The following is a 15777-nucleotide window of genomic DNA, read 5'->3' on the forward strand; positions in this document are numbered from 1 at the left end:
TCCTTAACCTACTGAGTTGAGGCTAGGGATCAAACCCACATCCTCATGGATTCTGGTTGGGTTCATAACCTGCTGAGCCACAATGGGAACTCCTTTTAATGTGATTGTTTAATATTAAAGTATAGTCGATTTACAGTGTTGTGCCAATTTCTGCTGTACATCATATAGCAGATGACTCAGGGACCCAGTCATACATAGATATACTTTCTTTTTCTCATACTATCTTCCATCCTGTTCTATCCCAAGAGACTGGATATAGTTCCCTGTGCTGTATGGTAGGACCTCGTTGCTTATCCATTTGAAATGGAATAGTTTGCCTCTACCAACACCAAACACCCCATCCATAAAGTCCTTAAAAGGCAAAGGGGATGACGCTGTTGTCCTGGAGTGGAGGACACTGTCGCAGGCTCTAGCTTCTCATTGTCTTAACTCTGTGTAAGGCCTGCAGATCAGACATTCATTGAGACAGTTTTGTTCACAGAAAAGATACCAGAAAATGAACAAATTATTGATTAGGAAACACATTTGGGGGAATAAAAATGGTGGGTCTTTGGAGGGAAGACCTGGGAAATAATGAAAGGTGTCTGGGGAACATTTAGTTTATAAAATCTCTTAAGATTTAAGCAGGGTAAAGTGTACTCCCTAGAATGAGGAGCAAGTAAAATACTGAGCTGCTCAGGGGATACGCCAAGCAGAGCCAGTATAGTAAACAAGCAGAATAGTCAAGCAATGCTAAAACCTTGGCACTTACTTTATGGAAACAATAAGTAAGGCTGGGTCTCATTGACCCCAAACCTGACTCCCGGTGGTTGTGTCCTGCTAGACTCCTCCAAGCACTGCCCAGAGCGCTTGAGGGCAGTGTCACATGCTGCCTGGACATGGGCTCTCCCACCCCTCTGCTTCCTGCTCACCATCCACCCTGCCACTTCAGGGTGAGGTGGTTCCAGCTGAAGATGTTTCCGTCCTGTCTGATGCCAGAGAGTCTGGGAGGTGGATATGCCTGCTCCAAGGGTTCCAGGTATTTTTTGTGCCTCTTGTCCTTTCCTGTGTCTGGGTCTGTGCCTGGCACATGGTAGGTTCTCAATAAATGTACATTGAGGAATGCTTGATTGAATGTGGCCCAGAACATGTGCCCTTTGACCTTTAAAAGACCTGCCCCTGGCCGAGCAAGCCTTCTGCAGTTGGCGAGATGGCCCTCTGCCTTCTCCTTGGCTCTCCCCATCCTGCTTGCTCATGGTTCCTGATGGACGCTGATTCAGACATGGATTTCTCCAGCTCAAACTGCTTTCCAGTCCAAGAGCCCAGGCTCATTTCTGATCTTCCCAGGATTTCAGTCACACTCTGCAAGGGCTCAGACCCCTACATCTCTAGGTCTGAATTTCTGTCTTCAGTTTTCCTGCCTATATTAGTTTCTTACAGCTGCTGTAGCAAATTGCCACAAATGTCAGGGCTTAAAACAACGCAGGTTTCTTATCTGGGAGTCAGGAATCTGAAATGAGTCTTCAGGGGTTAAAGGCAAAGTATTAGCTGAGTTGTGAGCCTCTACGGGAGAAGCCATTCCTCACCTTTTCCAGTTTTAGAAGCTGCCAGCATTCCTTGACCTGTATCTGTATCACTCTGATGTCTTCTTTTTGTTTTGTTTTTGCTTTTTAGGGCCGCACCCGCAGCATATGGAGGTTCTCAGGCTAGGGGTCGAATCGGAGCTACAGCTGCTAGCCTATACCACAGCTACAGCAACACGGGATCCAAGCCAAATCTGTGACCTACACTGCAGCTCACAACACCCGATCCTTAACCAACGGAGCAAGGCCAGGGATCGAACCCCCATACTCATGGATACTAGTCAGATTCATTATTGCTGAGCCACAATGGGAACTCCGTCACTTCCATTTCTGCTTCCATTGTCACACAATCTATTCCTGACTCTAATCCTCTGGGCTCCTTCTTATAAGGACCCTAATTGCAGGCCACCTGGATAACCTGGGACAACCTACATATCTCAAGATCCTTCGCTTTATCCCATCTGCAAAGTCCCTTTTACCCTGTAAGATAACACATTCATAGATTTGGGGATTGGGATGAGGACAGCTTTTTGGGGGGAGGGGGCAAGATTCTTCCTCCCACACAGTTCCACTCCACAGCAGGCACAGAGGGTTTCCCGAGCCTTCTAAACAATATGGTGGGTGTGGCAAGACCATCAAGGGGGCTTCTTTCTGGTGTCTGCTCCCCAGGGACTCTGGTCTAACCACAGAGCCCCCAGAGATGGATGAGATCTTGTCAATGCAATTGGCTGGGATTGAAAAGGTCCTTCCTGGTGTGTCCATCGGAAACCATAGCATCACTCACTGGATGTTGTGGTTCTAGGATTTTGCCCCACCAATCTGACCACAGGCCTTTGAAGTCCCAAAGAGCTAAAAAAGTAAGTAAATAAATCTCTAAGGTTGAAGGTGGTTTCTTTGAGTCTTTACCATGAACCCCCACTGCTCATAATTTCACAGCCACTGTGAAGAACAGACTATCCGTGGTTGGGGATGGCTGGTTGAATGGCATGGTGCAGGACTCTGAGCAGAGGCAGGCAGATTTGGCCGGCCCTGCAATAAAATGAAGCACTTTGAGATCACTCATCCTTTGCACAACCATATTTTGATGCAAATTACAGGTAGGCACCAACACAAGCCCTTATGGTTGGTCCTCAAACCATAGGATGTGGCACTGGTTCTCTTTGGAGCAAGCTAACAGTGTTCAGGGCCTATGGCAGACCTGTCCATGTTGCTAGATGGCCAAAGCCATGGGCGGCCCTGGCATGGGCACACTGACAGACAAAAGCTGATGCCACTTCCAAGAACCACCCCTCCAGGTGCTGAGGGCGGCTTTTCTCATGCTCCTGCTGTGTCATTTATTTTTCGCAAGGCGCCCAGCTGTTGCGGTGATGATATTTATATCAATAAGTGCTCCATTCATCTGCTGATTTCAGGAGATGCTTGCCAGCTGCATATGGCAGCTAACCTCAGGGCACTTCTGAGCCTGATGTTTCTGCATTTAGAGAATCAACCCTCAAAGGCTGTACCAACAGCTGGGGCTGAAAGATCTTCATTTACCCAGAAGCCACCCTTGAAGGGGGAGCTATTGCCAATGACCTTGACCCTTGCCTCTTTATATGTCCCCAAGTGAGTTTCCTTGGAACTCCTCCTTTGCGCCTGAGCTCTGGTTTTGCAAAAAGGGATGTTGGAAAGGGGCCCTGCTTCACTCATGGAGCAGAGTTCACTGTTTTACTTTTTTAGGTAAAGGAATAGAGTCGTGATGCCTTCTGACTTTGGAGCTCTGCAGGGGTTTTGTTTTTTGGGAATCTGTTACATTTCCTGGTTATCTCAGATGCCAGCTGTCCATCATTCTGGTCCTAAACCTTAGAGTCATCCTTGATTCCTCTTTTTCTCCCACATTCTCTATTCAGTCTGGCAGGATATTTTCTGGGTATACCTTCATGATATACCCAGAAGCCACTTCACTGCTATTACCTAGGTTCAAGTGACCATCACCTGTCACCTGGATTATGGCAGGAGCCTCCCCTCTGTCCTCTCTGCTTCCCGTCTTAGCAGCCCCCCTCCCCCTTCCTGTACCAAGAGTCTATTCTCAACACAGGAGGCAGAGGGATACTTTAAAAAAATGTCAAAATTATTTTTTCAAGTCACTCCTCTGTTCAAGATGTGTCAGTGGCTCCCCATTTCTCTCAAAGTAAAATCACAGGTTCTTCCTATGATTCCCCAAGGCTCCCCATGACCAGGCCTTGCTGTGTCTCTATGTCACTTCTGCTGCTGTCCCACACTCGCTCTGCTCCAGTCACAATGGCCTCCATCTATTCTCTACCGTGATTCCTTGGTGCGGGTGGTCCCCTTCGCTTTTTTTTTGTGTGTGTGCTTTTTAGGGCTGCACCTGCAGCATATGGAGGTTCCCAGGCTAGGGGTTGAATCAGAGCTGCAGCTGCCAGCCTACATCACAGTCATAGCCACACAGGAGCCGAGCCACGTCTGCGACCTACACTGCAGCTCACGGCAACCCTGGATCCTTAACCCACTGAGCCAGGCCAGGGATTGAACCCGCATCTCCGTGTATCCTAGTCAGGTTTGTCAACTGCTGAGCTGAGAAGCTAACTACCCCCCCACCCCACACTGCCTTTTTTTATGTGGCTCATTCCTGCACCTCCTCCATATCTGCACTCGGATATGACCTTCTCAATGAAACCCACCTTCATCACTGAATCATAGGTGCATCTTGTGCCCTAAACCAGCTTTTCATCTTCATTACCCCACCCTCTTATTTTTCCTTCCATATGCTTGTCACATTTAACCTGTAATTAAGTCCACTATAGAGTGTTTGCTGTTTATTGTCTCCTCTGCTCTGGAATAGAGGTTGCACAAGAGATGGGAGTTTTTTCTTTTGCTTTCTGGTCATGTCAATGAAGGCATTCCCCAAGCACCTAGAATAGCTTCTGGCAAATAACAGCTACTCAACAAAAGTGGATTAAATGAATGAAGGAATCTCTCCCGAACATTACGCACATCCCAAGCTGCACTCCCTTAGTACAGATGACTCTTGAACATGGGTCTGAACTGTGCGGGTCCATTTGTAGACAGATTTTTTTCAATTGCAAATAATATAGTACTACAGGATCCGAGGTTGGGTGAATCTGCTGATGCGGAACCACAGATAGGGAGGAACTGGGATATGGAGTAATTGCAAATAGGGGGAGCCATGTACACTGAGGAATTCTGTACATGGAGGGTCGACTATAGATTAGAAGTGAATGTGTGACTCCTTGAATGACTCACCCCCACCCTGCATTGTTCAGGGGTCAACTGTAATCCTCTCCTGTCCTTGCCTTTCCAAACTTCCTGCAGCCTCTCCTACTCCTCCCCTTGCCTTCCCCAGGCACCCACCAATCAGTCAAACCCCAGATGCCCGACTGCTCACACTGGAGCCCCTGTCACCATCCATGACTCCTTCTCATTCACCTCTCACATCCAACTGCTCCCTAAACCTGTGGTCCTCACTTCTAGAAACATCTTCACCTCCAACCCCAATTCTCCTGCCTCCGGGCCACCTCCTCAATTCAGACCACCCTCTGTATCTTCCGCATATCTGCAACTATCTGCTCCCCAACCCCCTGCTTTCCAGGCTTTTCCTTCAGCTTATTCTCCTCACTGGGGCCCAGACCCATTTTTCTACCAGGAGTTCTGGCTCTGCCGAACCACCGCTTCAGCTCTGCAGGGTCTCTTCTTCCTACACGGCAAGTACATTCTGCCTGCGTCCAAGGGTTTGGCAGAAGTGCCCAGAGTGGCTGACTCTCCCACGGAGGGGCACCAGGTAGAGCCCAACGACCAGGGTGGGTGGGGCTCCCGACCCCACCCCCTGCTTCTCGGGAGCCCCTCTTGATTGGACCTCTTTCAAAGGTTGGGCTTGCCTGAAAGCTTTTATTCACAGAGAGGATTCTGCTGCTTACTGAGTAAAAGGCTAATTCTTACCATGCTGTAGGCCAAGACCAAACCCCTTAGCCGGGCATGGGCAGCCCTCTGCAAGCTGGTCCTGCTGTATTTTCCAGTATCGCCACCGTCTTCTCCTGACACACCCTCAGCCCCAGCCCCACTGCCACCAAAGCTGCTTTGCAGACAGGCTTACACCCTGAGTGATGCCCCCCCCCCCGCCCCCGCTTTGTCTCTGCTGTTCCCTCTGCTTGGAAGGCCCTTTCCTAGTGACCTCACTCCCCACACGCCACATCTCTGCTGCCTGCTTCAAGGCCAGAGTCACCTTCTTTTTGAAATCTTCCCTCACCCTCTGGGCAGAATTAATTGCTCCCCATTCCCGACCAGCACACCCCTTCGCCACTGACCTCTATTACACAGTGCGGCCACGTGTAGTGGGGACAATTGCTCATCTGCCCCTGAAGCAAAACCCTGAGCACCTGGAGAGCTGAGATGCCAGCTCAGACTCAGATCCATTTTTTTTTTGTTTGTTTCCCACACAAGGCCTGCCCAAGGCCAGGCCTCAGACAGGCGTACCCGAAGTCACACTGAGTTCCCTACAAGATAGGGATGGGATTGCTTTTCAAAACCCTAAAAGGTCATCATCACCGCCTCCACCCAGGAATGGCTGCCCTGCTGGGGGGGTGTGGGCCCCAGAAGCTGTCCTGTGTCCTGAGTGTGGGGATGTGCTTTGGGCATGTGAGGCTTGGAGCTGTTAGACGCAGAGTTGCTGAAGCATGGAGCCTGCTGGGACACACGTGTCACCTGTGACCAAGCGATCAGCGGGCGAAGGGTCCACAGTTCCAGCCCCAGGCTGTCAGTCAGGCTGCCTCAGAGAGGGGGCAGGGCAGGTGTCACGATATTCCGCAAAGCTGGAGATGCTCAGAGCTTGGGGAGGCAACCTCCTCTGTGGGGGTTCCTCTGCAGGATTTGGAGCAAGACCCAAATCAAGGGGTGGAGAAACAGAGTCTGGCCCTGGGCAGTGGCGGGGCTGGACAAAGCCCATAGGCAGAGGGACTCACTGTTGGAACTGGGAGGGCCTCTGGTTGGCTGGGTCTGGCAGGAGCCCCCTGGCCTATGCTGGAGCCTAATGGTCTTGGCTTGGGCAGAGGCACCTAGGCTGGGCAGAGGCAGCACAGTGCGGGCTCTTAGGGCCATCCCTCCAACTCTTGGGCACAGCTGCCCCGACACACCTGAGCACGTAGGACTGTGGCCGGGCTTCCTCCTACCTGAGCGGTGTCCAGCTCGTTCAGCATCACCACGGAGGAGCAGTTATAGTCGAACACCAGCCTCCAGAAGTCTGCCACAGTGTTGGGCAGAGGGTGTTGCGTGACCACAAAGGCGGCGGGCTGCTTGTGGCTCTGACAAAAGAATGACACATACACCCGTTGGTGATGTTCTGATGAAATATACACCCATCAGCAATATTCCCATGCTGATGAGGCCCGGACAGCTGCCAGAGGCCCTGAGCCTGCCACATAGATCACTCAAAGCACCTCCCTGTTCTTGTCTGGATGCTCTGGTGGCAAAGGGGACCTTCTCATCATGAACTCATTCTCCTCCAAACTAAGACATTTCATTAGGAAAGTGTCACTCGATGGGGATAAGCCAAATAAATTATTTATGTCTTGGCGCTCAGCAAATAATCATCATTACAATATGAAATGAAAGATTCTGGAGGCAGATTGCTGCTCTGCTGGCCAAAGCACCTCTTGGGATGAAGGGATATTTTGTGTCCCTGTGCCCAGAATGCTGGAGGAGGGGGTTAGCTCAGCACAGAGGCAGAGAGTCTTCTGAAGGGGCTTATATTGCAAGAGGCTCACTCCTGCTCCCAGGCTCAGCTGGCTTGTGTTCTGTCAACCAATGGGGCAGTGAAGGTGCCCAGGTTTTAGGGTTCAAGCTCAGCTTTGCCAGCTATACGTTATAAGTCATCCATCTATCCAACCATCCATCCATCCACCATCTAGCCATCCAGCCAGCCACCCATCCATCTCATCAGCCATTCATTCATTCGTTCACTCATTCAAGCGCATTTGTAGGGTGACTTCAGTTTTTAGTGCTGAGCTCTGGCAGGTTATTAGATCTCTCCAAATCTCAGATTCTTCAACTGGAAGATTCATAACCCAAAGGGATAGCTATGGCGTAGATCGAAGAGATATGCATGTGAAGAGAGTAGCAAGCAGGAAGAGACATGAATCCATTGACAGGGCGGGGACATCCCTGACTCGGTTCTTTGTTCTTGGCATCGTGGCAGGCACACTAGAGGCCCAATGCAGGTCCAGCAAACAATTGAATATATTCAGTCCCATGTAACAGATGGGGAACTGAGGTGCAGAGAAAATGGCCTGAGTCTGGACTGCCAGGAAGTCCTATTTATTACGACACCCCGTGAGAAGGTGTTAGAAAGACCAGGGGGGCATCTTTGCTTCCCTAGTGGTTTAGCCCATATTCTCAACAAGTCTCCTTCTTTTTTTTTTTTTTTTTTTTTTTGGTGTTTTTTTTCTGTTTGTTTTTTAGGGCCACACCTATGGCATATGGAAGTTCCCAGGCAGCTATAGCTGCTGGCATACATCACAGCCATAGCACGCGGGATCCAAGCTGCCTCTGTGACCTACACCACAGCTCATGGCAATGCTGGATCCTTAACCCACTGAGTAAGGGCAGGGATTGAACCTGTGTCCTCATGGATACTAGTGGCATTCATTTCCACTGCACCACAGTGGGAACTCTCACAAGTCTTCTTGAGTCATGGCTGCCACGGGAGTCACAGCTGTTTTCAGTGGAGTCCACAAGTCCGTAGGAGGATGGGGAGGGATGAGGCCCATTCAGACCAGGCAAAGTCTCTGGCAAATAGATTACCTAAAACACCTGCCCATTGTTGTGTTATCTCTTGGTGCCCTTGTGGCAAAGAAAATGCCTGGCAACTGTGGGGGCCACAGATGCACTAGGAGTGTCTTGTCTTCCAAATACCTTCTCCTGCCAGTGGGATGGTGAGAGGAAGAATCTGGGAGAACAGAATTAGTTGTCCCCAAAACTGAACTCCAGCAGCAGACAGCTGGTCTGCAGACATTTCCAGACACGGAAAAGAATCTAGGCTTTAAGAGTCTAAAGCCTTGGGGTTCAGACCCTAGTTCCACCCTTTCTGAGCTAGGTGCCCTGGAGACAGTCATGGAAAGTCTCTGACCCTCAGTATCTCATATGGAAACTGGGGATAATCACACCCAAATGCAGAACGAGACAGGCTATGTCTGGGGCCCGACACGCTGCCCAGCACTCAGTGGATGTTAGTTTTCTTCCCTTTCTCCCTGTCTCTGTGATAAATGCTCTATTAGGCCAGCACACCTGACAAAGCCTTATCTGAAAATATGTTCGAGATCCGTGCTCCTGCCGGGTTTCAGGGATCAGCCGGCAATCCATTTCATGGATAACATCATCTTTTACCAGGGGAAACATTAAAAATTAACCCAGAGGACTTCATATTTTTCTGCTAGGAGCAAAGCTGCCATGGTTACCAGATAATGCACAGACTGAGCTGGAATACAGATAAGGACTTTTTTTTTTTTTTTTTGTTGTAAGAAAGGCAAAGACCCCAGTGATGGCTCACAGGAGAAATGCCCTGTGGACAAAGAGATGACAATCAGCATCAGAGTTTGGCAGAAGGCATGAAGGCATATGACTCCAGGCAGCATCTAACCTGCTAAGTAGAGGCCAGAGCCTGTTTGATCCTTGGATGAGGAAGGTGGAGAGGGGCAGTTGGGACAAGTGGGAGCCAAAGATGGGAGACACTTGGAAGTGTGAGTGCACCCCAGATGCCATCTCTCAGTACACACACACACACACACACACACACACACACATTGATCTTGGAAGACGCCAGGCTGAAGCCAGAGGTCTTCCTTCCACATCGAGCTATTTGATCTGACCAGGAAAAGCTTCCCTGCTTCCAGACCCAGAGCCAGGGTTTCCATGGAGGGCTGGGCACCCTGTAGGCACTGGCCAGGGCAGAACCCCACAGAGCTGAGATGGGCACTGACTTCCTGTCACCTCTCCATTTCTAGCACTTAGGATGCTTGGGGAGAAAGTTCAAGAGGATTAGAGATCAGAGAGGTAGTTGGCCGTGACACCACGAGATAGTACCCTGGGTTCCTTCCTGTACTAGGTAAGCTGGGTGGTTCATGTGGGCTGGATGGACCTGACCTCAGGCAGAGTTGGGGAGAGGGACCTGGAAGGGCTCATCCCCAGTCAAGTGATGGTATTCTTGGTCCTGAGTCTCAGGAGACAAGATGCCTGCATCTTACTGAATCAAGCAAACTGTGGGGAGGCTCAAAGAATGAATTCCAGAGTGTGAGCCTGGAGTCCTAGCTTCTGACTAGCTCTCTGGGTACCTTTGAGCACGTCTCTTTCTCTCTCTGGCCTCAGTTTCCTTTTCTGGAAAGCATATGGATGAGACTAGATGATGCATGGTTTCATCCTGATGCAAACATCTCTACATCCTGGAAGTGGGGGGGATGAGAACAGGGAGTAGCTGGAGGACCCAGGGGAGAAGCCTATGAGTCAGGAGCATGGACCCACTGGGTAGGAACATGACCTCCTAATTCCAAACCAGGTCAAAGCAGGTGTGTTCTTCTTGGACTGGATGCTGAGAAAGCAGGAGACAGTGCCCTCAACAGAACAGTAGGAACATGGCTGGCATGTAGAATGTTTCCTGAACTGAACTTAAGCCTGACAATCAGCTCTGTAGGTTGCAGCAGGGGGACAGGGCAGGTCCGTAGGCTTGCGTGGTGTCAGAGGACCCACTTTAGGCTTTTGGTATATTCTTTCCAGGACCTTAATGGGAGCAAAGGAGCTAAGAGCACAGCTTGTATATAGACTTCGACCAGAGCCTTCAAAGGGAGAAAGTCTTTGGGGCCAACAGGATCAGGAGAGGCAGCCTGGGACAGGGCAGGGGTGTCAGGGCCCGACTCTAGCCACCTCCACCCTGGGGAAGAAGTTTTCCCTGGAATTCCAGCCAGGAGCTTTCCTTGGCAGGGCTTGGCTTACATCCATCAGTGCTGCGTTGATGTAGTTGCTGGATTCCCCATCCACTGAGATGAGGAAGGGCAGGCAGCGGTCCAGAGGCAGGACATCCATGCTCCGATTCTTATCGTGGTTCCGGGGCAGGAGCCCAATGCTGCAGTCCTCTGGCCGGACCCGGGGAGTCACGATGTTGAGGGTCTGTGGGGTGCAAAGGCAGACAGGCAGGCTTAGACGGTTGCCCCCGAACGGAGGAGGCAGCGATGTTCAAACTTAGCCTGACTCCCCTCTCTGCATCCTCCAGGCCTGTCCCTCCAGCCTTCTCCCAGCCCTGTTCCTCTTCCACAGTGATCTTCATCATCTCCTGCGGGCTGCTACAGGCCCTGGGAGCTGAGAGCCTCTGCCAGGGGCTGTAGGATGGATGCATGCCCTCATGTGGACTCAGACACAGGCTCTGAATGCCTGCCAATCATTTGAGTTAAGTTACTCCTCCTAGCCATCCTGCATTAAACAGTGGGCCAGCCAGGAGGTCATAAAGTAGAGGATGAGGATAGGAACTCCCTAATGACTTTTTTTTTTTGGTATTTGCCTTTCTTTTTTTATTTTTAAATTTTTAACTTAGAACTATGTCTAGATACTTATGACGGAGCATGATAATGGGCGAAGAAAGAATGTATACATGTATCTGTAACTGGGTCCCCCTGCCGTACAGTGGGAAAAAAAAATGTGTTGGGGAAATAATAATAAAAAAAATAAAGTTTTATTGAAGTAGAGTTGATTTACAAGGTTATAATCATTTCTGCTGAAAAAACAAAGTGATTCAGTTACACATGTACACACATCCATTCTCTTTCAGATTCTTTTCGTACACAGCTTATCACAGAATATTGGGTACAGTTCTCTGTGCTATACAGCAGGTCCCCGTTGACCAATCATTCCATATACCTCAGTGTGCGTAATGACTTTTAAACATCACTTGAAGTATCATGGGATGAGGGAAATGATTTTACCAGTATGCCTCTTGGGGAGAAAGCTGTTTGAGAATGGAGGGATGCTTGGATGTGCTGCTCAGAATGGGTGAGTGAGCCCTTGGGAGAAAGCCCTAGTATGCCTGGAAAACGTCAAGCCTTGTGTTCTGCAGAGTGAGTCTTGCAAATGTGGGGTCAGAGCTGAACTGTCCCCGCCCCCAACAGACTAGATGCTAATGTACAACCCCCAGGGGTCCAGGGGCCTGTGACCTCCTTCCTTCCATCATTCAACACTTGGTCCCTATGCTGAGCCAATAACGCTATTGGCTTGAAGGAACATGAAGGCACTGACCTGGCTGGGGTATCTGCCCATGGAACCCTGGGCCCAGTACTGGCCCCTCCAGTCTTGAAGGCTCCTTGCTTCCTCCTGCCTGTTCTCAGCTCCTTTTGCCCAAGTAGATCCTGGCACTGACCTTGGGACAACGGGCTGGATTCTGGTTTTGCCTTACTTAGTGATTCACGTCTAGGCGTCTGGACCACGGCTGCCACCATTCTGGCCACATGGGCTCCAAGGGGCAGATCTGCTCTGCCTGAGCTGTGCCCTCAGATGATCCCTCCCAAAGCTTAATGCGCATCCAAACCACCCAGAGATATGGTGAAATTGTAGGCTTTCAGTCAGAGGACTGGGTGGGACCCAAGATTCTGTGTTTCTAACAAGCCCCTGGGTGAAGCTGATGCTGCTGGTCTCGAGACCGCACTTTGAGTGTTGAGAATTTAGGTCATGCTCCAATTGTACAGAAATACTGAGACAACCTGAGCCCCTCCAGGGATGGAACAGCACGAAATTCACACCTGTGTGTTTAAACTTGTCTCCACCCACAACCTGGACTAGGACTAAATATATCTCAGTTCCAAAATGTACTCAGAGCTAAAAAAAAAAAAAAAAAAAAAAGTGTCAGCAGTCACTGAGTGAGTGGTTAATAGATACTCATAGCTGTGCAATTTTTTTTCACCACCCCACAGCATATGGAGTTCCCTGGCCAGGGATCAGATCCGAGCTGCAGCTGCAGCAACACTGGATCTAACTTAACCCATTGTGCTGGGCTTGTGTCCCAGCACTCCCAAGACACTGTTGATCCCACTGCACCGCAGTGGGAACTCCACATGGCTGTGCATTTTATGTTCTGGAATTCCTTCTCAGCTGTCTGGAGCTGCAGACACTGGATGCATATAGACTTATCAGTTCTTGCAAGGAAAGCCCAGGAGCATGCTCGGTGGTGCTGAAGTTGGGTGGGTCGCGGAGCCTGGGATTTGCTCATACCTGAAATTCATCTTTGATTTGGCTGGAGTTGGTCTGGGGGTCCAGCCTGCTGATATTGTAGTAGAGAGAGCGGAACTCGCACACTGGGATGGCTGTGTTGCCACAGAGGCATGCTTCCAGAATGGCGTCATGTACGAACACGTACTGCTCCTGCAAAGCCAAGGGTGAGGGAAGACAGTCCCAGGTAAGAGGGGTGTCCGCATTGATCCTGTGGCTGTGGAGGATGGGCAGGGTTCATACTGCAGAAGCGCCACTTTCTATCCTATAACCCCCGAAGGAGGACCATCTTCCCATGTTTCACCAAGAACCCTGAGCTGTGATGAGCAGCAGACTGCTAAGCTATGACTGAACAGTAGAGTCACTCATAAAAGTTAGAAACTTCTGGACATGCATGAGCAGGTGCCTGTGGTGTCCTGCCCGTGGCTCCTCAGCTTTCACCTCTCCCTGCTGAAGGCTTCTTACTGCAAATACCTGAGATTCATGCTGAGGGCTTTTTTCTGGTCTCAGGGGCACACTTGGGCCATGTGCAGGGCGAGCCAGCAGGGCTGAAGAGTTAATGGCCCAGGAAGACGGCCTTAAGCAGTGCTCGATGGAGACCTGGGCATAAATATCCAAGTCCCCTCTCTCTTAAGTGGGAATCTGGGAGGAGATGTGCCACACCATCTCAGAACTCCCTCAGTAGAACTGGGCTCCAGCTGTCCCCCATGGCAACTGCACAATCCTTTGCGGTGTCCACAAGCTTGATTTCCTTCCTTCCCCTTTCTCACTTCCCCTCACCAACCAGTGTGTATTGGCATGACCCTCCTACTAAGCCATTAACCCTCCACTCCTGGCATCAATCTCTGCCCTTGAAGTAGGCATCACCCGCCTCTGCCATCCCAGCTTCTTGCACCTGCAGCTCTTCTCCTGGACACCATCGCCCCCCTTATCTATGCCTTCAACATCTCCTTCCCTCTGGAGAGTCTTTTTCCAGATCCACTGGGCGGAAGTTGTTGCTGCTCCTTCCAGGCCCTCAACAAATGTTCTTCTGTGGAACGCGGCCCATCTCCTTACATAAAATGTTTATCTGGAGGCATCCTGATGATCTATTTGAATGTCTGTCTCAGCCATGCTGTATCTAATGTCAGGCAGCAAGCCTGTCCCCATGCATTCATGAACCTGGGAGCAGATAAAGCAGCCTCACCAAGAAGCCTGAGGACCAGCCAGTGGGAGTCGGCTCGGAGCCTGCAGCAGGGTCCTATGTGGCTAAGCCTGTAAGTGGGGGAATTCCCAGCAGAGCCAGAAGTAACTGGCCATGCTTAAAGCCATGGGTAATTTCTCTTTGCAGGACTGATGATGGATGCGACTCTCTACCTGTCCAAGCTCTGCTGCCGGCGTACCTACAGCCTCACTAGAACCAGAAGATACACTCCTTACAGGAATAGCAAACCATGGTTTCCAGGAGTAGAGTAGGCAGAAAAGGCTTCCCAGCGAGACAGTGTCATGCAGCGGAGAGCTCTGGGCCTTTGGGGTCACGTGAACCCAAGTTCTATCACTGTCTGCTAATGGAAACTTTGGGGACACCACTTCTAGGTTTTTTTCATATATAAAATGGGGGTCCTGGTAGGTACTACCCTATAGGTTGTTGTAAGGAGTAGAAACAGTACCTCGAATATAAAAGACTTGGCATGATGCCTGGCACACAGTAGGTGCTCAACAATAAAGACAAACCTCTCCCATTTCCTTTCGGTCTTGGGTTTTCCAATGGATAGAGCAGTACTGGAAGATCTGCCTCTCCTTGGAGGGCAGAGGTTGTGAGTTCTTTCTCTTGGAATCCCCTGTTTCTAGTTCAAGAACCCAATAACTTCACTGAGTGAGCCATTCCTGCAGTGAGTAAAGCAATGCTTGGTACACAGTAGGCATTCAACCAATGCCAGTCCTTCTCCCTCTCTCTTCTCCTTCACCCAAGGCAGGGACACCATTCAAAGAATACCTGGAATCTGCCAATGAGTCACTGCTTAGCGGCCTTCAGAGATGAAGCACCCAGTGCCATTCCTCATAGGTGGGAGCCCTTGCCCTGGGGGACTTCAGGGTTGGCAGGGATGTCCTCGCTTCTATGATGGTTACCCCACAGCAAACCACGTATCCACCTCCTCCCACTTCTCCCACACCCAGGTCCTCTTCTGTAGGACACCTCAACCCATGGGTCTTTCTGTTGCACCATGCTTCTTGGCCAGGGCTGCAGAGCCAGCTCGTGGGCCAGGCCTCACCTCCGTCTGCACCAGGTTGACCCTCTGGGCACGGAGCTCACGCACACAGTTGAAGATGTCCACCACGCCTTCATTCTCGGCCATGTCGAGCATGGTGTCAATGGCGATGAAGCAGCCGGTCCTCCCAGCCCCAGCACTGGAAGAGAAGGACAATGGTCTACGTTAGGGACCTTGGGGAGGTCCCTACCATTCAGCCCTGTCCCCCAAGACCCTGCAGAGAGGCAACAGGCTGTCAAGGTCAGACAGAACGTCTCAATCCCAGTGCTGCTGAGAGATTCTAAGCAGGTGATGGAACTTAGAGCCCCAGTTCTCTTTTTTTTGTAAAAGGGGACAGGAGTGTTTGCCTTTAGAGTCTATTTTATCAGGACTGGCTTATTTTTGTTGAACTCATTTAGTGAACACTTAGCAGTGACAAAGTGCCAGACATTGTTCTAAGAGCTTTTCCAATGCTATAACCTCTTATGAGGTTGTTAGGAAGTTTCTCATCCCGTCACACAGGTGAGAAAACCGAGGCACAAAGGGCTTATCTTGCCTGAGGTCTTTTTATTTCAGCCTCACATAGCAATTAAGCTGAGGCTATTTGGGGTCAGACCTCTGGGATCAAATTCTGGCTCCACCACTTAACTAGCCGTGTGACCTGGGATAAATGACTCAATGTCTCTGGGTTTCAGTACCCTCATCCATAAAATGAGGCTGGTGATAGTAACATT

General features: G+C 50.2%; 1 protein-coding gene across 13 annotated transcripts in view; it reads right to left on the reverse strand.

Annotated features, from left to right (window-relative positions):
* Positions 1-15777, reverse strand: part of PTPRT (protein tyrosine phosphatase, receptor type T) — a 1163284-nt gene that overhangs the window by 20036 nt on the left and 1127471 nt on the right. For all 13 annotated transcript variants that reach the window (XM_021078123.1, XM_021078122.1, XM_021078115.1 and 10 more), the window contains 4 exons: positions 15068-15203; positions 12819-12968; positions 10557-10730; positions 6746-6877 (listed from right to left, as the gene is read on the reverse strand). In XM_021078123.1, the coding sequence (XP_020933782.1) occupies positions 6746-6877; positions 10557-10730; positions 12819-12968; positions 15068-15203 (592 nt within the window). The remainder of the gene's footprint in view (positions 1-6745; positions 6878-10556; positions 10731-12818; positions 12969-15067; positions 15204-15777) is intronic.

This window comes from Sus scrofa, chromosome 17 (genome assembly GCF_000003025.6).
Source record: "Sus scrofa isolate TJ Tabasco breed Duroc chromosome 17, Sscrofa11.1, whole genome shotgun sequence".
NCBI lineage: Eukaryota > Metazoa > Chordata > Mammalia > Artiodactyla > Suidae > Sus > Sus scrofa.